The 25,116-nt window shown below is 39.8% G+C and overlaps 1 protein-coding gene across 1 annotated transcript; it reads right to left on the reverse strand.

Annotated features, from left to right (window-relative positions):
* Positions 1-7: 7 nt before the first annotated feature.
* On the reverse strand, positions 8-24,828 carry LOC140719812 (kelch-like protein 31). Its single transcript, XM_073034716.1, has 3 exons — positions 24,672-24,828; positions 11,923-13,123; positions 8-6,913 (listed from the first exon to the last, which is right to left on the reverse strand). The coding sequence occupies exons 2-3, from the start codon at positions 13,107-13,109 to the stop codon at positions 6,181-6,183; spliced, it is 1,920 nt and encodes a 639-aa protein (XP_072890817.1). The 5' UTR covers positions 13,110-13,123; positions 24,672-24,828; the 3' UTR covers positions 8-6,180.
* Between the last annotated feature and the right edge of the window lie 288 nt (positions 24,829-25,116).

A 25,116-nucleotide genomic window follows, 5' to 3' on the forward strand; every position in this document is an offset into this window, starting at 1 on the left:
CACAATGTTTACCATTTATATATTTTTATTCACACAAATAGTAAATCACCTTTTATGACAGTGAATATGCAAGGAGACAGATGTTTTGTAATGGATCAAGGCAATTTAAAATTCAACAAACCATTTTTACTTTCACTGTTGTTCAAAAAACCTTTACTAACTTCAGTCACAGCCTGTCTACCAGTGTTATACTGTCTAAAGATTGGAATTGACTCCCTCTGGAGAAGAATGAAGTTTGGATAAGTGAAGCTTGATTTGACTGGTTGAAACCATTCCATTCAATCATATTGGAGAAATTTCAGTGCTGGTGTTGGCAAACGGTTGGCGGGGGTGAGGGTTCGTAATAATTATCCTATTTGAATACAAATAAGATTTCAGTAAAATAATCTTATTCTAAAATTAGGAAATCTGTTAGGGTTCAATCTGGTTATTTTGTGTATTTGTTCCATATTCATTTTTTTCTTTCGTGGTCGGTATTGCCTCTGTTGCCTTCCATGTTAATATGGTAGCAATAGTAAATGCAAAATTGGAGAATGTCAGCAGTAAAAGCTGAAGATAGTTCAACTGGTATCAAATGTTTATTTTACAGTGGTAACTTTCTTGAAGAGATATCATGTAACTGACTTCTTTTTGATACATATCTGTATTTTCTGTGCTTGCCTGATTCTTGAAGGCCATAGTCAAGCCATGACAGGATCTCAGTACATCAAAGCTGAGTTTGCAGTTGAATGTTAGACTGGTGATTTAGTATAGTTCTCTGTAACGTTTCTCCCCCTACCAGTTTAATTCCTGTAAAACCCATACCCAGCAATTTCCAGCATTGATAATATTTTATAATTGTTATTGCAAGGCTATTTGAAATGTTTTTAACATTTTCTGGCAAAAGAAACAGTAACAAATGTATTGCCATGTTTAAAGAAAAAACACTGGACATTAGCTTTCATTAACAAGCAAGTCAATATTAACCTTTTTCAGTGACCCTTCTTATTCTCTTACATTAACTTCAACATTTTAAAATTCAACACCTTAAACTGCTCAAGATTCCATTAACTTCACTATAATCTTTCTTAAAGCTTCTTGCCTTTTCTTAAAACCAGCACTAAATCTTTCCACCACCAGCATGGTTTTACCATCTTCACATTTCTGAGATCCGTACAGAAATTACGATTGTTATTTGTAACTAAACTTGAAATGTAATTATATTCCAAGCTGAGTTAAGTTAAATGCAATTCTAGAATCAACAAAAAAATAAATAAATTTTCTAGTTCTATGTGTAACATAAGCCATTTTCCCAGGATGGTCAGGACTTTGCGTTAACGCAACGAAAATCCCAAACTTTCTGACAGAACTTTTCTGCTCTGACTCTGAATGTGCTGTGACATTGGATTTGTCATGGAGTCCGGCAGGGGAGCAAAATCCTCCTGCAGGTTCCTAGGCGTTATGTATACTAGAAAATCTGAACAATCCACAATGATTCCATTCATTTCAAATAGAGAGGCAGGCAGGTTTTAGGTAATTTATTTCAAAAATCTAATTTAAATAAATGTACTTTCATCTTTATAGTATGTTAAAGATTTTAATGTCAAAGTATTTCTGGCATTTGTGGATGGGTCAGGTCAGTATATTCTCTCTGGGGATCCACTTGTGGCAGGGACAAGTAGATGAATGACTTTCAGCTCCCAGGAAATACTGAACCAACCAAAATCATTTTTGTTTTGAAGTACATGCTGTTATCCTTTTTTTCTTTCATGTCATGTCTAAAATCTTCCTAAATTCTGGACTAAATTACAGATTTTTGTCTTTGTTCTGCATTTTAAGGGAGGGGATTAGACTAGGCTCAAGCATTTGCCGCCATTGGAATTTACACCACATCTTAATTAAGGCAGATGTTGCAGTACTTAAAACAGGACATGGTGGGCTGAGCCATTTTTTGTTCCTCTTCCTATAATTGTTTAGCATTTTGTGTAATATTTTAGCTGTGAGCCAATAATGTCATTAAAGCAAATTCAGGATTTTTAATCTTAAACTTGCAATGTGATGGGTAGTATTTAGTCTGCCATGTATTTGGTTAGATATTTTCAATCTATGATTGTTTGACCTTAAGAACCAAATGTCCTTCCTTTTTATTCATGTTCATTACAGCTATGTTTCATTTGATTTCCACCAAGGACTAATTCTTGAGCTCAATCCTCATTACTATTGGACGAACCATTTTATTCAATCCAATAAAAAGTAAAGTTCCATGTAGGCACAAGTCTTCAGACTTGGTGCTGATATTTGAAATCATTTAGGGAAACGGCCATTTACATCTTCCATTCTGTTTTGTTTATGGGATTCATTATTATAAGTACAAATTATGAGCTGAAAACGCTCAGCAGGTCCAGCAGCATCAGTGGACAATGGAGGGCTGAGTTAATATTTCAGGCACATGACTTTCCCTCTCCCAGTTTCTTATTTGTATTTTGAAAATCAGAAGCTGCAAATAATGGAAATCTGAAATAAAAACAAAGTACTGGAAATACTCAGCAGGTCAGTCCCCATGTGAGAAGAGAGGAAGAACAGTTGATGTTTTGGGTCAACAGCCCTTCTTTGTAACTGGACAATTGAGATCTGTATGTGTTTTAATTTGGAGATAACAAAGGAAATGTTTTTGATGGGGTGGTGACCAAGTGTGTGGCTGAAGTAATGTTTTTGGGGTAATTTAGTTAACAGATAATTGAGGACCATTGGTGAAAGAGAGGAAAAATCATGCTGAAACTGTGAGATGCAGATAAATTGTTGAAAATCTGAAACAAAGATTGCTGGAAATATTCAGCAGATCTATGGAGAGAGGGGAAAAATAAATTTAATGCTTTAGGTGGGTGAACTTGCATCAGAGGTATTCAGTTCTCATAAAAGCAAAAAAAAGGTTAGTTATCTGAAATATTGAACTCTTGTGTTGAGCCAAGGATTCCAACATGCCTATAACGAAAAGAAGGTACAGTCTTTTCTTCGGTATTCACTAAGGAGAAAGATATTGAATTGTGTAAGGTAAGGGAAACAAGTAGAGTAGTTATGGAAACTATGATGATTAAAGAGGAGGAAGTACTGGCGCTTTTAAAGAATATAAAAGTGGATAAGTCTCCGGGTCCTGACAGGATATTCCCTAGGACCTTGAGGGAAGTTAGTGTAGAAATAGCAGGGGCTCTGACAGGAATATTTCAAATGTCATTAGAAACAAGGATGGTGCTGGAGGATTGGCATATTGCACATGTGATTCCATTGTTTAAAAAGAGTTATAAGAGTAAACCTAGCAATTATCAGCCTGTAAGTTTGACGTCAGTGGTTGGTAAATTAATGGAAAGTATTCTTAGAGATGGTATATATAATTATCTGGATAGACAGGGTCTGATTAGGAACAGTCAACATGGATTTGTGCGTGGAAGGTCATGTTTGACAAATCTTATTGAATTTTTTGAAGAGGTTAGTAAGTATGCAGATGATACTATGATAGGTGGCGTTGTGGATAATGAAGTAGGTTTTCAAAGCTTGCAGAGAGATTTAGGCCAGTTAGAAGAGTGGGCTGAAAGATGGCAGATGGAGTTTAATGCTGATAAGTGTGAGGTGCTACATTTTGTTAGGACTAATCAAAATAGGACATACATGGTAAATGGTAGGGCATCGAGGAATGCAGTAGAACAGAGTGATCTAGGAATAATGGTACATAGTTCCCTGAAGGTGGAATCTCATGTGGACAGGGTGGTAAAGAAAGCTTTTGGTATGCTGGCCTTTATAAATCAGAGCATTGAGTATAGGAGTTGGGATGTAATGTTAAAATTGTAAAAGGCATTGGTGAGGTCAAATTTGGAGTATTGTGTACAGTACTGGTCACCAAATTATAGGAAAGATGTCAACAAAATAGAGAGAGTACAGAGGAGATTTACTAGAATGTTACCTGGGTTTCAGCACCTAAGTTACAGAGAAAGATTGAACAAGTTAGGTCTTTATTCTTTGGAGTGTAGAAGGTTGAGGGGGGACTTGATAGAAGTATTTAAAATTATGAGGGGGATAGATAGAGTTGACGTGGATAGGCTTTTTCCATTGAGAGTAGGGGAGATTCAAATGAGAGGACATGAGCTGAGAGTTAGGGGACAAAAGTTTAGGGGTAACACGAGGGGGAGCTTCTTTATTCAGAAAGTGGAAGCTGTGTGGAACGAGCTTTCAGTAGAAGTGGTAGAGACAGGTTTGATATTGTCATTTAAAAAAAAATTGGATAGGTATATGGACAGGAAAGGAATGGAGGATTATGGGCTGAGTGCAGGTTGGTAGGTCTAGGTGAGAGTAAGCGTTCGACACAGACTAGAAGGGCTGAGATGGCCTGTTTCCATGCTGTAATTGTTATATGGTTATATGTTTGGCTTCATTAGAAAAGTGGAGGAAGTTAAAGACAGAGTGTTCAAAGTTCCTATTATTGTAATTCTCACTCTCAGTTTTTGGTCTTTGACTCCTACACTATATCAATGAAGCCCAGAGAATGCTCGTGGAATTGGAGCTCTCTTATCTGTACACCTCCCATCTGATGAGGTTTAACAGTAAATTCAACAATTTCAGATAGCTACATGTTTATCAGAAAATGGTTCTGATGCAAAATTCCCCAACTAAGACATTAACTGTGAATTCTGGTTGTTCTGTATATCAAAGTTCCAGCATGATTCTTACTTTCTATCATTCATGGATATTAATTTTGGTGGCTTTGGAAAACTTGCATCACTAGACCAACCTTTAGTCCACCCTATCACAGATGTTCTCTTTCTTTTCTCCATCCTTTGCAGTTTTAACCAAATTCTTTCAATTCTTAAAAAGAGCTATTGACCTTGAACATCATATCTGCCTGACTTACTGAGTATTTCTAACACTATGTATTGATTTGTGTCTTGGCCTTCTGAATTGTTGGAGCTTGCACCAAGGAAACATAATGGATTTTTCAACACCTTTTGTTATTAAGGTAGAAAGAGAACTCTTTCAATTCTGGTGCTTGGGGGAGTATTAAAATGAAGACACCAATAACATCTCAATCACTTTTCTGTTCATACTTGCTAACTTTATAGTTAAAAGTTTAAGCCTCAGGAGGTGATTTACTGCATCTTCCCAATTTCTGTAAATAATGGAATTACTACAACATACCTTCCCTTCCTGCTACATAAACGATTGCAAATATATCTATCTCAATGCTGTTTTTCACAACCTTATTATCACAGAGCTGATCAAACTCAGCAGCTCGAGATTCAGACTTTTACTTCCATCAAACAGTAACGCATCTTATTTAAATGATTGTTGTTCTTCTAAAATCAATTCTGGAAGACCCATTTCGCCCAAAGAACCCATTTCTTAAATCGTTGAGCTTCCATCTTAATTTTTGATTGTTTGATTGTTACATTTAAAATGATCAACAGAAGCAGTACCTGTAAGCTTTCCCAATTGCTTTGACTGTACCTAGTGAGGCTGCCTAAACATTGTCAAATGTTCAGAAAAACTTTGGGGAGAGGCACGGGCCATCACTACTCATCAGAAGTTAAGACCTTACCTTTTACGTACAAACATTCACTACCTTGGAGATGTTAAAAAAGGGAGAATAGAATTGATATAGGTGTTCCTTTTCTGACTTCTGAACTGGAGATGTAATATACATTTTAAACGTAGTTTACATTTTGTCGGCTGTTCCTCACTCGAGCTGGTTAATATTGATGTCACTTTACCAAGTCTGAATTCCAGAAGTAAAACTTTTTGTTCTCCACATAATAGAATCAGTTAATACTTTTGATAGTCATTGTCCATGATATGATTGTGTCTTGGAGGCTCCCAAGGCCAGTGAATTGTTCAATTTGATAAATAGATACGACTTGGCTTTTTGGACTACCTTCGCAAAAATATTTGATGAAACTTGTTTGGAAAATGAAAATATCTCTGCACTTTACAATGTTGGGGGCGCAATTGTGGTTAAGAAGATCTGCCGAGCTCTTTCATACAGATAAAACTTTGTGGGTCATTAGACAGAGCCACCCGCTGCTTCAGTCTGATCTAGGATATTATTCATGGAATGGGGCAGGAATGGTGTAGTAAAGTAGGGTTTAGATTCCTGAGTGGGTTCTGAGCATGGGATGTGGGGGGAGATTTTTTTTTGTAATTAAAACATGATGTTCATCAGATACTGATTGCTGCAGATGCCACAGAACTTGCTCTAGACTCTCTAAGTTTGTTGTTGGGTAACATGATGGTGCAGCAAGAAACACCCACGGTGGCTTCGGGTAGATCATCTTCCTCAGTCCATTCATTCAGATCGGGATTGTAGACTTGGATGCAACTCTTGTACTTTTTTGTACTTTCATTCCAGCCTCCAACTAGATAGATTCTGTCGTTCAGGGTCGTTGCACCCGCAGTGCTCACGCCAATCGATAGAGGAGCCACGTAGCTCCATTGGCCATTGTAGGCACTGTAGCGTTCAGTCGTTAACACATCAACTCGCTCACCGTGTGGTCCAAGCTGACTACCACCCATCACGTAGCTATAATCACCAAGGGTGATGGAACAGTGCCAGCCTCTCGGGGTGCTCAGGCTGGCACGGTCCTTCCATGTATCTGTTGTAGGGTCATAGGTGCAAACAGTGCGAGAGTAGCCATTGTTGATGTAGCCACCAGATACCAGGATTTGGCCGTCGTTCACTGCAGAAGCATGGCAGCAGCGGGAGACCTCCATTGGAGCCTTCATCTGCCACTGATTGGTGGAAGGGACGTAACATTCTACGGCTGCTAGAGGACCTTCCAAATTCCGACCTCCCAGAGCAAAGAGGAGGCCGTTATAAGCACACATGCTGAAGTGGGTTCGCTTCTGGAGCATGCTGGAGAGGTGAAACCAAGTATTGAATCGAGGATCATATCTGAAAAAGAATGTTTTTAAAAAATCAATGAATTTGTAGATTTTTTTTGGAGAGACGGAATCAAGCTCATGATTTAATTAGATTTTGATTTTTGCATGGGAATTCATAGACAATAAAGTCAAGATTCCCCATCGATAGCTGCCCACCATGCCAGGTTATGCCTCAAAGATAATAAGGTTATGAATTTCATAACTATCAATCAATATCAGATATGATATAAGGAAAAAGATCAAGAATGATTCCCTTTGCTATCATCTGATAAATTTGCAGATACTTTCAAAAGGCTGAATATTAAGGAGGCACTTCATTGGTCTTAATGGTAAGTGGCCTGTCCCAAGATGGTGAAAGATGCTGTATAGCCATTTACAAGACGCTGCAAGCCATTTAATTTTGCATTGACTACTCACTTGGATTTCTAATTTAAGAAGAGCTTTAGTAGTTTGTAGTAAGCCATGAGAAGTTACAATGACTATGAAATAATTTGCTTATACAGTAGAGATGATCCTATGGAAAGAAATATCTTTTTGAATCAGACCATTTCATGACCTCAGGATATCCCAAATAATTTTTTTAGTGTTCCTGAAATCACTCCTGTGAAATGGCGCACAGCAAGATCGTACACTCAATAATGTGAGAATATCGAGATAAACTGCTTTTGTCAATGCAGGACGTAAATATTGGCCAGGCATATTTTTTTATTATTAAAGTTGTAACACAACAATTTTTATTCTATCCACCTGAAATGGAGATGGATTCTCAGTTTATCTGCAAGATGGCAACTCCAACAATCTAGAGTGCTCAAATCTGAAATAAAGTGTTTGAACTACTAAACTTCTAATTCAGAAGGATGCTACCAATCGTGTGAAACGGGTGAAGAAGCAGAGCCAGAGGTTACATGTGTAGCAGTTAACTTGGAATTAAGGTGGAATAAAATGTTGAACCTTGCAGATGTTAGATTGAAAGTCTTTCCTCCATTGGAGCTTGTTGGTTTATGCAATATAGAACAGTACAGCACATTACAGACCCTTTGGCGCACAATACAGTGCCAACCTTTTAACCTTCTCCAAGATCAATCTAACCCTTCCTTCTCGGGTAGCTCTCCAGTTTTCTATCATCCATGTGCATATCTAAAAGTCTCTTAAATGCCCCTAATGTATCATGTATAATTCCCAGGATTACCTCTATTACCTTTTCTGGACGGAATAACATTTGCCATCCTGTAATCTTCTGGTACTACTCTTGTGTCCAGTGAGGATGCGAAGATCATTGGCTATGACACAGCAGTCTCCTCCCCTTGCTTCCCGTAGTAACCTGGGATATATCCCATCTGGCCCCAGGGACTTAACTATCCTTACGTTTTTCAAAAGTTTCAACACTGCCTCTTTCCTAGCTTTGACATGTTCCAGCCCATTTGCCAATTCTATGCTGAACTCTCATTCATCAAAGTCCCTGTCCTAGTGATTACCAAAGCAAAGTATTTATTAAGGACCTCCACTACCTCCCCTAACTCCAAGCATATGTCTCCTCTTTTATCCCTCCCCTCACTCCAGTCATTCTTCTGTTCTTCAGGTTTATGTAGAATGTTTTAAGATTTTCTCTAATCTTTCTTGCCAAGATCTTCTTGTGTTCCCTTCTAACTCTACTAAGGCCCTTCTTAAACTCCTTCCTGGCTGCCTTAAAACTACCAAGAAACCTGTCTGATCTGATCCCACTAAAGATGTGCCAGTCAATATTAGGGAAGCTAAAGCCACTCATGACAACAACCTCGTTACTTTTTCACCTTTCCAACATCTGCCTACTGATCTGCTCCTCAGTGTCACTGTTGTTATTGGAGGACCTGTGGAATACTCCCAATAGAGGGATTGTTCCCTCTTCATTCTGACTTATGCTCACACTTACTCAATAGACCTCCTTTCCACGATGTCCTCCTTTTCTGCAGCTATGATACTATCTTTGATTAGTAACACCATTTCCCCCAACTCTTTTAGAAATATCCAAATCCTGGGACATCCAGCAGCCAACCCTGGCCCTTGTGACAACCAAGTCTCTGTAATGCCACAGCATCATAGCTCCAAGTACTGATCCATGCTCTAAGTTCATCACCATTTATTGATGGGTGAATCACCTTCATATTCAAATTTAGATATGTCAGTAGTGCTAAGCAACCTAGCCTTATAAGAGAGAGGCCCTCCATTGGTTGAGGTCAACCCAGCTGTTTATGTGATACGCAAGCCAGGGCAGTATGATATGGAGAGCAAGCTGTTGCTCATGTAGCAGGCTGCCCCTCTCCACACAGCTGATGAATCCAAAGGAATGGCAGAGGCCAATTCAGTTTGGCACCAACGGTGCTGCAGGATTTGATAGTCTGCATTGAGTTCAATGTAAGACTGCCTTGGCATCTCCAGCTCCATATTTTTTCTCGGGGTTTGCTCCTGAAGCTTTCCCCATCAGTGGGTATAGCTGCAAAGCATTAATAGTTTGAGATCACAGATCTCCTTCTCCTGGATGAGCTGTCAACCACAGCTGAAGAGCCTCATCTGCCCAAAGCAACTGGTTCTGAGGCACCAGTAACCTGCCTTTGCCCCTTCTCCTGTCGGTAGAAACAATTCCACTGGGCTTAGCAGCTAAGCCAAACGTGAAGGCCAGGAGCTGGACTTGGTTGTCAGAGGCTATTTGAGACGCATGCCATTGGGAGCATTTCACCGGTAGTGGGAGTTTATCCCCACTACTCTTCCCCCAGCTATGACCACCTTAAGAAACCACTTAACCAACTTAAGGAACTAGCCTTATTGCCCTTGAATATAGCCAAAGGTTAAATAAATCTCATTCCAAAGCTCAAAAACATTATAATTCGAGTCCAGAATATTGTAATGGGCAGCAGTAAACTCATGGGAAAATTCAGGAGCATCCCAAAATATATCCAACAAACTTGAAAACACTGTTTTTCAGATTTAATAAAGTGCCATGGGAAATCCCATGATTATAAAAGTCTTCCATCAGGTTTTCAGTCTTCTGGAAATGAATCCATAAAGTTTTACTTAATGTCTGTGGTAACTAGTGGTGTGCTGCATTGATGGCTTTTAATAAGGTAGCAACCACAACCCTTAAAGTATCTGGATAACTTTGCACATCAGATTAGAAATGTATATGAATGTCAATGATTTTTGTATTTTAAGTATCTTTTACTTTTTCAAAATTATGTTAAAGATCTGTTTGCCTTATAACTTGGAGGTCTATGGTTATATTCTCTGCTGTTATTCAGTCCCACTGCTTAGAACTTATCACGCATCAAAGACCATTCATGTATTAAGAAGAATGAAATGCAACTCTTGTCAGCACCTTATCAGGTCTCCGTATATAAATATATAGAGTGCTATGTCATGTCTCTGAAAGGTCCTAAAATAAAGTCATACTTCTCTATAAAGCAACTTTACTGACTGAAAATGAAGAAAGAGTGTTACACAGTCAAGGCCAATGAGTTGGAATAAAAATAGCAGGTAATGGAAGTTTCAAATAGAATTCTTTTGGGTATCTATTAAAATGTTTATATGGTTTTATGCAGTCTGAGAGTTTTGGTGCTAGCTGAACAAACCAGTTTTCAAGAATAAGTGATAGCCTCACCTGTAATCAAACTCTGGTCTCAAAACTAAGAGATTAAGTGTTCTTTCTATGTGTCGTAACTCCACTGACAGAAGTAGAGATTATGGTTCTCGTGTCTGAATTGCAGTTCATGAGGGATGGTGGGAATTTAACATCTCCCTTCTCCTCCAGAGATTTTTGACACTAATAGTTTTTTGTCAACACACAAGATTCTGCAGATGCTGGAAATTCAGAGTAGCACACACAAAGTGCTGGAAGAACTCAGCGGGTCGGGCAACATCTATGCAAATAAATAAACAGTCAGCTTTTCAAACTGAGACCCTTCAAAAGAATAGGAAAGGAAGGGAGAAGATGTCAGAATAAAAAGGTGGGGGTAGGGGAAGGAGGACAAGCTAGAAGGCAATAAATGAAGCTAGGTAGGTGGGGGTTGGGGTATGAAGCTGGGAGGTGATAGTTTAAAGAGCTGGAGGAGAAGAAATCTGATAGGAGGGGCACCAGGTGACAAGCAAGTGAGGAGAAGAGGTAAGAAGGGGCTAGAGTGGGGAATTGAAGAAGTGGGAAAAATACTAGATGGAGAAATTGATGTTCATGATATCAGGTTGGAGGCTCCCTACCCGGAATATGAGGTGTTGCTCTTCCTTCCTGCGAATGGCCCCATCGTGGCATGGATAGCCACCAGGAAATTCCACTCTTCTGCGGATGGAGCGGAGGTGCTTGACAAAGTGGTTCCTCAGTCTTCATCGGGTCTCACCAATGTAGAGGACACCGCATGAGGAGCATCCTATACAATAGGTGACCCCGAAAGATACACAGGTGAAATGTTGCCTCACCTGTAAGGGCTGTTTGGGGTCCTGAATAGAGGTGAGGAAGGAGGTGAATGGGCAGGTGTAGCTTTTCTGTTGCCTACATGGATATGTGCTAGTGGGGAGGGATGAATGGACAAGGGAACCATGGAGGGAGAAATCCCAGTGGAAAATGGAGAATTGGGGGGGGGGGGGTGGTTAAGGTGTGTTTGGTGGTAGGATCCCAAATAGCTTTTGTAATTTCACTATCAGCAGACTGAGAATTTATCGCATTGCTGCCTAGGTTTACAAAATTAACTATTACATTTTCCAATTTACCTTAACTGTAATCTATTTATGAATTTCCTGAGAACATGAAAGGTATTTAAATACATGCAAACACTTCTATCATGAGAAACATGCATTTCTGATTTAGTAAATGGTTAGATTTATGGTTAGGGTCATAGAGTTATACAGCATATCTACATTTGGCCTATATCTGTCTAATCTTTTATATTCATATGCCTGTCTAAATATGTTTTAAACATTGTTCTTGAATAGTTCTTACTTTTCAAAGCTTTAACAAAGTGTTTACTAACAGTCCAGTGGACAATCGATTCATTTTACCTGCTTAAATTGCTGACAGCATGTTTAGCCTGATTTCTGGCATCATTTTGATCTTCTCCACCAGCCACATACAAAAAGCCATCCATCACCACTACACATTGATTGAAGCTCTTGGCTGGCATTTCTGCAAGTTTGTTCCATCCATTTTCCGGGTCTCTGTATAAGATTTCTCTGCTCAAAGCCTTCTCAGTCAAAGCTGGCCGACCACCCACAGTTACCAATACCTTCTGTCCCCCTCTTAGCTTTGTTCTTCTAGACTGCATCAAGTTCTGTTGATAAGGCAGGAGGTGGTAGTTCATGGCATTAACTAGAAGTCGATGGCAGTCTGGATCTTGCATCATACATGGGATAGGTTGAACATAACTGACCAGATCGTGAGCTGAAATGGTTCCAAATCTGATATTACTCAACAAATCAGCTGCTTGTTTTACCCTCTTGGAGTCAAACTGCAACCACTTCATAGCAATTTGGAAAGCAGTGAGCTCAGATGGCAGTTGCAGGCTATCATCCATTAACAAGTCACTAATTTGGTCATAAGTCAGCTTCATGAATTGATCATTCTCTGAAAACTCCAAGAAATTTTCACGGATAAATTTCCTCACTGATTCTTTAACCTGCTTGAGCCCATATGTTCCAGCAATGTTGGAGATGTACATGCAGTTTTCTACATTAATTTCTTGAATGAGGAAGTCAGCACACATGTTGATCAAGGTGTACATTTGGAATTGGGTGGCAGTAGCAATGGTGCATCCAATGGTGTAAAGAGACAAACTGAGTGTCCCTGTGTAGGCATAGCTTATGACAGAGGCCAAACCCAAAGGTGACACATCATTGACATCTACACATTGGACAGATGGATCTTTCTTCAGCATACTGCGGAAATAATCACTGCAAGCTGCCATCACTACTTTGTGGACGTAATAGGATTTGTTTTTTGTGGATAGTGTGAGATCAGCGAGGAGTCTCTCCTGGCGCATCCTGCTGATTTCCTCCAAGATGATAGAACCATGGTTGGGATTGGTGATTTCTGTGGCTGTGCATCGAAATCCATTTGATCCACTATCGAAGAGAGTATTGAGGTGGTTCAGTTGGTCTATATCAATGGTTGTTTCCTCAACAATACTTATTTTTGATAATTCATTCTTTTCACTTTTGTTTTTTTTGGTACTTTTCTTCTTTGGTGCCATTATGACAATTCGGTCTAAAAGTAGAAATTCAACAGTTTTAATTACAATTCACAATTCTTCTGCCTATTCAGAACATAGAAGCAAGCTGCATGATTTTTTTCCCCTTCAAAATTTAGGACTGTCAAACATTTTAAGATTCTTTACTTTTCTTATTGGAACGCATGTCAGGAAAGGTTCATTCAAATTGTACAGTTCTCAAGCATATCTTAAATGCTGTTTCAATTCTGGTCAGTAAGCAAGACAGATTCAAGATATAAGGATGAAAGGCAAATTCAGAAGTCTGGATTATGGGCAAGAATGAGAGAACATGCTCTTTATAACCTCTTTAAAGGAGGGAGCTGTGCTGGTATGTGGTATGGAATATGTTATAATATGCAAAATACTTAAATTTTAAAGCAATCAAATGAAAATTTAGCCTTGTATTAGAACAGGGGTTCCAACCTTTTTTATGCCATGGACCCTTCCCATTGACCAAGGGGTCTGTGCACCATAGGTTGAGAAACTCTGTATTAGAAGGTAAATAAAAACAGCAATCGTAATATTTAGTGGAGTTCTGTTTTGAATAGTGGAAACAAAATTCTAGAATTTTTAAAAATAGTCTAATTACACTTTAGCATGGGGACATCTGTTTGCATATACTAAAGATGGAGTAAATGGTCTTCATTTGCATTTAACTTTCAAAAAGTTGCCAATGACTATTAAAATAGCTAATTATAAACTATTACAGCATTTCACGTTATCAATATAGAGTATCTTCTACTCTCCTGAGTGTGGTTGATTCAGTGACGGTTTTGTCTATTCAAAGATATCTATTTTTAGATAAAGCATTACAGCACCTGTGATTCCTTAAAAAAAAGATTTAAGACCATAAGATCATAAGGTATAGGAGCAGAATTAGGCCAGTTGACCCATCGAGTCTGCTCCACCATTTTATCACGGCTGATCTAATTTTCCTCTCAGCCCCAATCTCCTGCCTTCTCCCAGTATCCCTTCATGCCCTGATCAATCAAGAATCTATCATCCTCTGCCTTAAATATATAAAGACCTGGCCTCCACAGCTGCTTGTGGCAAAGAATTCCACAGATTCACCACTCTCTAGCTCAAGCATTTCCTCCTCATCTCTGTTCTGAAAGCATGCTCCATTATTCTGAGACTGTGTCCTCTGATCTTAGAGTCTCCCACCATAGGAAACATCTTCTCTACATTCACTCTATAAAGGCCTTTCACCATTCAATAGGTTTGAATGAGGTTACCCTTCGTTCTTCTGAATTCTAGTGAATACAGGTCCAGAGCCAAAATAACTCTTCATATAACAAGTTGTTCAATCTTGGAATACATTTCATGAATCCCCTTTGAACTCTCTCCAGTTTCAGCACATCCTTTCTAAGATAAGAGGTGCAAAACTGCTCCATGAGGCCTCACCAGAGTTCTATAAATCTCAACATTACATCCTTGCTTTTCTATTCTAGTCCTTTTGGAATAAATGCTGACATCACATTATCCTTCCTCTTCACAGACTCAACCTGCAAATTAACTTTTAGGGAATCCTGCACAAGGACTCCCAAGTCCCTTTGCACCTCAGTTTTTTGTATTTTCTCTCCATTCAGAAAATAGTCAAGCCTTTCATTTCTCTACCAAATGGCATGGCCATACACTTCCTGACACTGTATTCCATCTGTCCTTTCTTTACCCACTCTCCTAATCTGTCTAAGTCCTCTGTAGACTTTCTACTTCCTCAAAACTACCTGCCCCTCCATCTATCTTCTTATCTTCTGCAAACTTTGCAACAAAACCATTAATTCTATCACCCAAATCATTGACATATAATATTAAAAGAATCGGTCCCAAAACAGATCCCTGTGGAACACCACTAGTCACTGGTAGCCAACCTGTAAAGGCTCCCTTTATTCCCACTCTTTGCCTCCTGCTAATCAACCACTGCTTTATCCATGCTAGAATCTTTCCTGTAATACCATGGGCTCGTAGCTTGTTAAGCAGCCTCATGTGTGGCACCTTATCAAAGGAAAATCCAAGTACACAACATCAACCAATTCTCATTTGTCTATCCTGCTTGATGTTTCTTCAAAGAATTTTGTCAAATTTATCACAGAAGATTTTCCCTTGAGGAAATCATGCTGACTATGGTCTATTTTAGCATGTGCCTCCAAGTACCCCAAAACCACATCCTTAACAACTGATTCCAACACCTTCCCAACCACTGAGGACAGACTAACCGGCCTATAGTTTCCTTTCTTCTGCCTGTCTTCCTTCTTAAAGAATGGAGTAACATTTGCAATTTTCCAGTCTTCTGGAACCATTCCAGAATTTAGTGATTCTTGAAAGATCATTACTAATGCCTCCATATTCTCTTCAGCCAACCATTTCAGAACCCTGGAATGTACACCATCTGGTAAAGGTGACTTATCTACCTTCAGACCTTTCAGTTTCCCAAGAACCTTCTCTCTGGTAATGTTAACTTCACACACTTCATGACCCTGATAGTTGGAACTTCCATCATACTGCTAGTGTCTTCCACAGTGAAAACTGATGCAAAATACTTATTCAGTTCATCTGCCATTTCTTTGTCCCCCATCACTACGTTTCCAGCATTGTCTTTCAGCAGTCCAATATCCACTCTTGCCTGTCTTTTACACTTTAGGTATCTGAAGAAACTTTTGATATCCTCTTTAATATTATTGGCTAGCTTAATTTTGTATTCCATCTTTACTTTCTTAATGATTTTTTTAGTTACCTTCTGCTGGTTTTTAAAAGCTTCCCAATCTTGTATCTTCCCACTAATTTTTGCTCTATTATATGCCCTCTCTTTGGCTTTTATACTGGCTTTGATTTCTCTTGTCAGCCAGTTGTGTCATCTTTCTGTTATAACACTTCTTCCTCTTTGGCATGTATATATCCTGTGCCTTCCGAATTGCTTCCAGAAATTCCAGCCATTGCTGTTCTGCTGTCATCCCTACCAGTGTTCTTTTCCAATCATTTCTGGCCAACTCACCTCTCGTGCTTCGGTAATACCCTTTACTCCACTGTAATACTGGTACATCTGACTTTAGCTTCTCCGTCTCAAATTTCAGGGTGAATTCAATCATATTTTATGCTAGCTGGATGGAAGGCGTGCAAGGAGCTGGCCAGATTTGAATCTGGGACCACTCACCTCAAAGTCTGGTGTGGAAGCCACGACACCAGTGGCCAGATAAAATCCTGTCTAAGGACACATAAACCTCTGATCAAGGGTCCTCCAGATTGAGTCCTAAAATGGTGGCTTCATCATAAAAGTGAGGTCATGTACCTACACTTTCTTGAGTTTAGAAAAATAAGAGGTGTTCTCCTTGAAGTATAATAATAATAAAAATTGTATAGAGCATCATGGAGTAGGTGCAGGACTCGTGTTTCCTCTGGCTGGAATGTCTAGAAATGGGAACCATCATCAAAGTTGGCCGTTCAGGATAGAGATGGGAAGAAATTGCTTCTCTCAGTGTAGTGAATCTTAGGGATACTGTTTCCAAGAGGGCTGTGGAGGCTCAGTAACTCAATCCAATATTCAAGACTGAGATTGATAGGAGTATTGGATATTAGGTGAATCAAGGAATATGGAACTGATAAAAATAATGGTAAGGTAGTACTAGATCAGCTATGATCACCTTGAATCATGGAACAGACACAAGGGAACAAATGGCGTGTTCCTGCTTTGATTTCTATGTCCTTATGAACTATGACTCTTTTGCAGTGAACAAACAGACAATCTAACCAGCAGGAATCTCAACATTCCACTGCACTCAGCAAAATCTTCTGGGAAAATCTAAGCTTTAGGGGATTGGGGAGTCTTGCATTTGGATTCCCATTCTGGGCAAATCTTAGCAAAGAATTCTATCACTAGCATGATGCATAAGAATAACCCTTTCTGCTTTCCCTCTAGTTCGGAGTGACTCCCCCCACCACCAATCACTCGCAGGTCTTCACAGAATAATTTAGAGCATCAGTGAATATTCACAAAATGGTATGTGTGAAACCCTTTAACAGAGTTAACAATGGACTGAGATATCAAAATCAGGTCAGACAGCATCAATGGAAATTAAGGGCCCTTCTTAAAAAGTATGCTGCTTGATTTGTTGTTTCCAGCATTTTTTAACGTCAGATTTCCAGCATATACAGTAGAAAGCTTTATAATCTTCCTGCCTCTATTGGCAGATACATCAGGAATATTTAAGAAATTATTAGAAAGGCAAGCGGAAGATAGAAAAATGGAGGGCTACTTAGGAGGGAAGGGGACACCCACCACCCAGGACAGGGTCTCTTCTTGCTGCTGCTATCAGGAAGAAGGTACAGGAACCTCAGGACTCATGCCACCAGGTTCAGGCCACAACCATCAGGCTCTTGAACCAAAGAGGATAAGTCTGCCACATCTGCTCTCAGGATGAGGCTTTTCATTCCAGGACCAGGGAGATGTCTACCTTTTTTAAACTAAGGGGCTTCTCTTCTTACACCATCAACTCTGCTCTCAAACGCATCTCTCCCATTTCCCGCACATCTGCCCTCACCCCATCCGCCCGCCACCCCACTCGGGATAGGGTTCCCCTTGTCCTCACCTACCACCCCACCAGCCTCCAGGTCCAACGTATAATTCTCCGTAACTTCCGCCACCTCCAAGGGGATCCCACTACCAAGCACATCTTTCCCTCCCCCCCCCTTTCTGCTTCCCGCAGGGATCACTCCCTATGCGACTCCCTTGTCCACTCCCCCCCTCCCCCCCCATCCCTTCCCACCGATCTCCCTCCTGGCACTTATCCTTGTAAACGGAACAAGTGCTACACCTGCCCTTACACTGTCTCCCTCACCACCATTCAGGGCCCCAGTCAGTCCTTCCAGGTGAGGCGACACTTCACCTGTGAGTCGGCTGGTGTGGTATACTGCGTCCGGTGCTCCCGGTGTGGCCTTTTATATATTGGTGAGACCTGACGCAGACTGGGAGACTGTTTCACTGTACACCTACGCTCTGTCCGCCAGAGAAAGCAGGATCTCCCAGTGGCCACACATTTTAATTCCACGTCCCATTCCCATATGTCTATCCATGGCCTCCTCTACTGTCGAAATGAATCCAAACTCAGGTTGGAGGAACAGCACCTTATATACCGGCTGGGTAGCCTCCAACCTGATGGAATGAACATTGACTTCTCTAACTTCCGTTAATGCCCCTCCTCCCCTTCTTACCCATCCCTGACATATTTAGTTGTTTGTTTTCTCTCTCTCTGCCCATCACTCTGCCTGTCCTCCATCTCCCTCTGATGCCCCCCCCCGCCTCTTTCTTTCTCCCGAGGCCTCCCGTCCCATGATCCTTTCCCTTCTCCAGCTCTGTATCACTTTCGCCAATCACCTTTCCAGCTCTTAGCTTCATCCCATCCCCCTCCGGTCTTCTCCTATCATTTTGCATTTCCCCCTCCCCCCTCTACTTTCAAACCTCTCGGTATCTTTCCTTTCAGTTAGTCCTGACGAAGGGTCTCGGCCCGAAACGTCGACAGTGTTTCTCCCTATAGATGCTGCCTGGCCTGCTGTGTTCCACCAGCATTTTGTGTGTGTTGTTTGAATTTCCAGCATCTGCAGATTTCCTCGTTTTAACTTCACTCAACTTCACTTGCCCCATCACTGAAATATTCTCTCAAACAAATGATTCATTTTCAAGGACTCTTCATCTCATGTTCTCAATTTTATTGATGATGATTATTATTTCTTTGGTTTTGCATTTGCACAGTCTTCTGCATTTGCACAGTCTTCTGCACTCTGGTTGTACACCCAAGTTGAGTGGTCTTTCATTGATTCTGTAATGGTTATTATTCCATAGGTTTATTGAATATACCCTCAAGAAAATGAATCTCAGGGTTGCATATGGTGACAAATACAGTTTGATGATAAATTTACTTTGAACTTTAAATTGATCTTAGAGTAGGTAAAAATGTCCACAAAACATAGTGGGCCAAAGGGCCATTACTATGCCGCAGTGTCCCATGGTCAATCTTCGATTCTATTTCAATGCAAACCTACTTTAAAACGTGCTTCAAACTATAAAGTTGCAGAACCTACTGGTAAAATACTGTATCTGCTTAAATCACAATTCATGGGAGAATATTTCTGTCCAACGGTAAAAGAACCTGGACCATTGCTGTAATTAATAACCAAATAGGTGATTTTTTTTAAAAACTGTAGATATTGGAAATCTAAATTTTAGCTCTGATTCTCTTCCTGCAGATGGGCCTGGTCGGCTGACTATTTCCGGTATTTATTTTGGAAAAACAAGCAGCGAGTTTGATTTGTCATTTAACATTATATCTGGGAATAAAATCAAAGATAGTGCTTGCAGAGGTGAAAACTTTTTGGGGTTAATGCTTTGGGTTTCATCAGGTCCGAAATCGGATCTTTGAGAAACTGATACTGTTCCTTCCCCCAGCTCATAGTTAAAACAGGTTTTAAAAAAAACCCAATGGGTGGACTTCATTCCAACGAAACCTATTAATATTCTCATGTCGTCAAGCGGAACGCGTGGAAGTACAGCTCCCGTACAACTGAAAAAGCGGGGAAGGTAGATCCTTACCAGGAAACACACGACGCCCACGCCTGACTGACAATGTGGTTAATGTTTAGGTACCGTTAAAAACGCTTCTATTTAAGCGATTAGCAAAACGTGACAGAAAACAAACAGGAATTTACAATTTCCCTGCACATCATTAAGCTTCAAACTTCTATGAATATAAAAAAAAAACAACTTTTAGGAAAATCTTGCCAAATTTAAGCTCGATGTGTTAATAAATTACTCTCTACTAAAGTTTATCAACTGTGTTTTTACATTGGAACTTTAGCAATAAATTCGCGCATATGGATTATATTGGTGTATTATAGACACTAGTCTGCGGTCGCTCTGCTTCCACTGTCTGAAACTGATCATGCAGTTAATTAAATTAGCCGTCAACTGCGTAGGACCTGTAACCGCACGGAAATATTTACAAGTACTGCTGTCAGCAAATTCTATAATTGGAACGAGAAAACAAATATAATTCAACTTTTTTTTTAATTTGAAAGGAACTGCAGGGCATGGACTGCGCTATGGCAGGCAAACAGTTTTAGGCAGAAAGATTTCTCGTATACGTAATTTTAAATGAAACCTCTTACGAGTTTGATTTGCATTTCGAGACTACCAGATATTAAGCGCAGGAGTGTATGTCGTACTTGCAATCAGTGCTCTGAGGGAACAGTAAGTTTAAACCTTATCACTCAGAGCATGTGACACCCTCCACGTGGGGGAGGGAGAGAGGGTCTCAATCATGAGAGAACGTGGAGTGGTGTTCCTGAAAATATTAAGATTTCAGAATGTGGGGTTTATTCATCATGGTTCTTTCATTCATATTACATTCTGGATTATTTGACTTATTCTTGTTCACAATTAAATTAAAGATAGTTTCACTCCACCCCCCACACACGCCAAAAGTATTTTTAACTTTTATGCTAATAAATCTTATGTATCTAGAGAAGAATTAACATTAATTATAATTCCAGACAAACACGCATCAGGTCACCCAGTGTGTGAAGAGAGAAAAAAAACGTTTCACGTTAAAATCCTGGGGCTATGTTTTGTATCTCCAAAACATTAAACTTATTGAAAATAAAAACAAGAAGCCGTGAATAACGCGCCTAACTTCGTTGACTCAGTGGCGTGATAACACGTCATTCATGTGCTTTTCCAGATAACCCATAATGAATAATTTAATCGATCAAGAAAGCTTAATCAAATATATTTACAATATAGCTCAAGTACTACTAAAATATTAAATACGCAACACTCCTCCCTACTTAGCTGTAAACTGCAACTAAATATATTTAGTTATAAAATATATTTAAAAATAATGCATCTCAACATACAGAGAGAGATGCATTCTATATTCTTTTATTTATATATAAATAGAGAGAGTGGGAGGGAGGGAGGAGAGAGAGGGGAGGGGAAGGGAGAGGCAAAGAACTGTGCAAAAGACTTTAAGGACATAAATATATAGATAGGATCCCTAAGACATTTGCACAGTACTTTATAGATATATAGTAGTGTTGACATCCACCACTGCTGAAATTCTCTCAGCACACTTGTGTAATTCTTGTGTGTCAATGGTGTAACCACAGTAAGTGATGCTTGGTTTAAAGAATTCACACTTATTGCATTGTGCTCTGACCCCATAATCTTCTAATCTTCTTAACACTGTCTTGAGATTTTGGAGATGTTCTTGTCATTCTTACCAATAATAATGATGTCATTCAAGTAACACAGAGTACCTGAACATAGCTTTCTGCCAGAGTGCAGATTCAGATGCTACTCCAAGTGTATTATAGCAATATTATAGCAGTAATATTCTTCCAAAGGCTCCGCTCAACCTTAGAAAAAATTCCTTCAGCCTTCATATAATCTAGCTCACTGGCTATTTTATCACGGATTGTACAGGAACCAGGTGGGCTTTGTAAAAGTTGGGTATGCATTTTTGCTTAACACTATTTTACCCTTGATTTGTCTGAGTTTTCCAATGCCATCCTTGAACACTGCTGTGGCATCATCCATAACATTTCTTAGTTTGCTTTCAGTTGGCTCTATTACAGGAGATGTGGCATGTAAATGATGATGGGTCTCCAATCAAGTTGTGGTTGTTTCTGCCACTCATGCGCTCATGAAACCTGCCCTCCTGTTTTTACCACATACAAGCCCAACATGTCATTCCCACAGGAACTAACCTTCCTCCTGTATAAGTTAGACATCTACAGGCTTCAATTCAGTATCTTTGATTTGCCATTCAAACTCATATTGTGGAATGACTGAAGCAGCCAAGCCAGTGGCCAATTCCATTTTAATTAATTCGCTGTTCACTTCTGGTGTAAGCCATATTGCTTGTCTATTGTGAGTTTTCACTTAGTAAATCTCAAGGCTACTCTGTCCTGTGTCACTCTCATCATTATCAGATTTTTCCATCTACAACATGCAGATCAGTGCTCTTTCCGAAACTGCAACTTTACTTTATCTTTTTCCCTTCCCTGAGCAGTCCATTTGCTGCACTTTTATCCGCTTGACATGTTCTTTGTATATGCCCCACTTTGTTGTATTTTCTGCAAGTTTAATCTTTAAACCTGTATTGCTCTGTTGTATGTGAGCCCCTGCCACAACACAACTTATTCAGCCAGGCTGCTTTCTGTTTAGATGTTGCAATTTTGTTCACACTCACTTTCATTCGTGTCTGCAACTCAATGGTGTCTCTGTCTGCTGTTTCCATAGATACAGCTTCTTCAACTTTTTTAAAAAAATGTAAGTTATGCTTCAGTTAGGAGCCATTTTTTAATGCTTTGTTAGATTCCACAAACTAAACAATCTCTCAGTGCGTCATTAAGTCCGTCACTGAACTGACAATGCTCAGACAACTTCTGCAATTCAGCCACATATGCTGAAATGGGCCCCCCTTCCTTTTGATTCCACTTATGAAACCTAAAACATTCCGCAATCAACAATGGTTTTAGTTCTAAATGGTCCTGCATTACTTTCATGATATCAGCAAAGCTCATTTTGGCTGGTTTGATTGGAGCAAACTACTAAGCAAACTGTGTGGCTTTAAACCCAATGCACTCACCAAAACTGGCACTTGCTTTTCATTGGCTATTTCATTTGCTTCAAAATTCTGATCATTTCACTCAGGATACATGAGCCTGTTACCTATCGTGCAGTTGAATGCATCTATCTTTCCAATGCAGCCAGCTATTTCTGCTTTTTTTTAAAAAAAATTACAATTATTATCACCTGGTACTCACTGTTCATGGACTTGTGAATTTGTCTGTTTCCTGTCTTTTTTTTTACTCAACCATCTTCTTTTCAAAAGAAATAACGTGCTGTGCTTTAAAAAAACCCCGAATGTCTCATTGTGCTTCAACAGGTAGGTAGTCGTCTTGGGTTCATTTAAAACCTCCTCATTGCCACTATTATGTTTTGTAACTCCAAAACATGAAACTAATCAGAGCCAGAAATAATGTGTCTACCTTTGTTTTTACTTTTGTGGTGATGTGATGACCTATTTCATTCATGTACTTTTACATATACTGTAACCAGTAATGAGATATTTAAATGAACAAGAATGCTTAATCAAACAATATATTTACAATATTACTCAAATACTACTGAGTTATTAAATACACAGCACCTGCCATTGGAATGAATAAAGCAGATAGAGAAGAAAGTTTCAGCGTTTTGGGCAGAAAACACAAGTTCAGAGTTCAATAGTGGGGCAAAGTGATCTCAGGGTTATTTTTGCAAACTGAATGCAGGTCCTCCACCAGTGGGTATGCTTAGTGTCTCCCATTATGGCACCAAATGCAATACACTAGACTGGAAGAAGTACAAGTAAATTGCTGTTTCACTTGAAAGAACATTTGCCTGCAAATTTGCTCTTCAAGGTCCCCCAAAACTGTTCGGATTTCCGTAGTGCGCAACTCTGAATGCTCTTTGGTTCAACTAGTTATGGTGTAATTTGATTGTCCTTGTAAGACCAGTTCTACTGCTTGTGGGAGACACCAGAGATCCCGGAGATGCTGGAAATCTTGAGCAACACACACAAAATGCTCGAAGATCCCCGCAAGTTCGGTAGCGTCGATGAAGGGAAATAAACAGGCCGACGTTTTGGGGGAGGAAGCAATGCCGGGGCCCAAGCATGATGAACCCAGCAATTTCCATTTCTATTTCAGATTTCCCGTTTTTACAGTTTGTTTCCATTCACATTCACTAAAGGGGCTTCTAATTTTTGGCGAATAGTGTGTACTCTACTATTTGGAAGAGGTTAATACAAGAGTCGTAACCTAGAGGATATTGGATTTTTGGAAGGGGGAACAGCGAACTATGTTAAACCTCTCAGCTGCTCGGTGACTAAAGCGTCCAGGGACAGAAATAGAAACATTGGCTGTGGCGCACTCTGAGTTGTTTATCAAACACGCACAAAAGGGGCCACTTTCCTATCACTTAAATCGAATTAGTGAACTTGATGTAGAATCCTTTTTTAAAATAACAGATAAGTAGTTCCTGACAAGGACATTACCAGATTTTAACTTTTGATCGCATTCTATAGTTCCTCACGTGTCATTTTGACATTTTGTACGGTCACCACTCTGATTTTAATTTAGATTTTTTTTGCTGAAAGGTATAATAGAATGAGCAGCTGATAAAGAATTAACCCGTTTCGGACTCTCCAGTGGAGAGAACGGCATGGAACCAGAGAAAACGTCACCAAGTAATTGTCAGATACTGTACTTCAGAAATTCAACATATTATTGTCCTCTATTTAAATACTTCTACCTCTCGCCACAAGCGGAAATTAATTTTAAATCTCAAGGATAACATTTTAAAAATATTTTGTTTGACTTCAGTCATTGTAGTTCGACCATAGGTTGTCCGTTATGCTTCTATCAACTCCTTGCTAAGAGAAAGATTAATTCAGCGTTTAAGTACTCCTCGCCGCCATTCCGTTAAATCCTCGCTTGAGGATTCCTTACCTTAGCTAGTAAAACTTGCCGGGAGGCGCTTTCAGGAGAGAACTCCAGTTTCGTGCACAGGTCTCGGGAGCAGCAAGGAGACAGTGACGGCTGGAATGCCAAACGCTCCAGACCGCAGACGGGGCTGACGTTTCAAAGTCAACCCAGCAAGGAGAAGCCGTGGTATTGCGGGTATTGAAGGCCGTTTTTAACATTGCCGGTCATATTACAAAGTATTTACAGCATGGAAACAGACCATTGGACCCTACACATTCAGCTGCTATTTATGCTTCACAGCCGGCCTCCCACCACTTTCAATGTAACCCTACCAACGGGTCCCTCTCTATACTGTTCTCCCTCGTGTTCTGACAGTGAAGTGGGTCTTCATGAGGAAGCGTGCAGTTCGTCCAAATGGGGCTCCTTTATTTGATACCATATTAGACCAAAAGACCATAAGATATAGGAG

Source organism: Hemitrygon akajei, chromosome 32, assembly GCF_048418815.1.
Source record: "Hemitrygon akajei chromosome 32, sHemAka1.3, whole genome shotgun sequence".
Lineage (NCBI taxonomy): Eukaryota > Metazoa > Chordata > Chondrichthyes > Myliobatiformes > Dasyatidae > Hemitrygon > Hemitrygon akajei.

Coding starts and splice junctions, on each gene's coding strand:
- LOC140719812 (XM_073034716.1), bottom strand. CDS start 13,109: ATGGCACCAAAGAAGAAAAGTACCAAAAAAAACAAAAGTGAAAAGAAT. Junction 6,914..11,922: donor GCTGTCAGCAATTTAAGCAG/GTAAAATGAATC, acceptor ATTCTTTTTCAG/ATATGATCCTCGATTCAATA.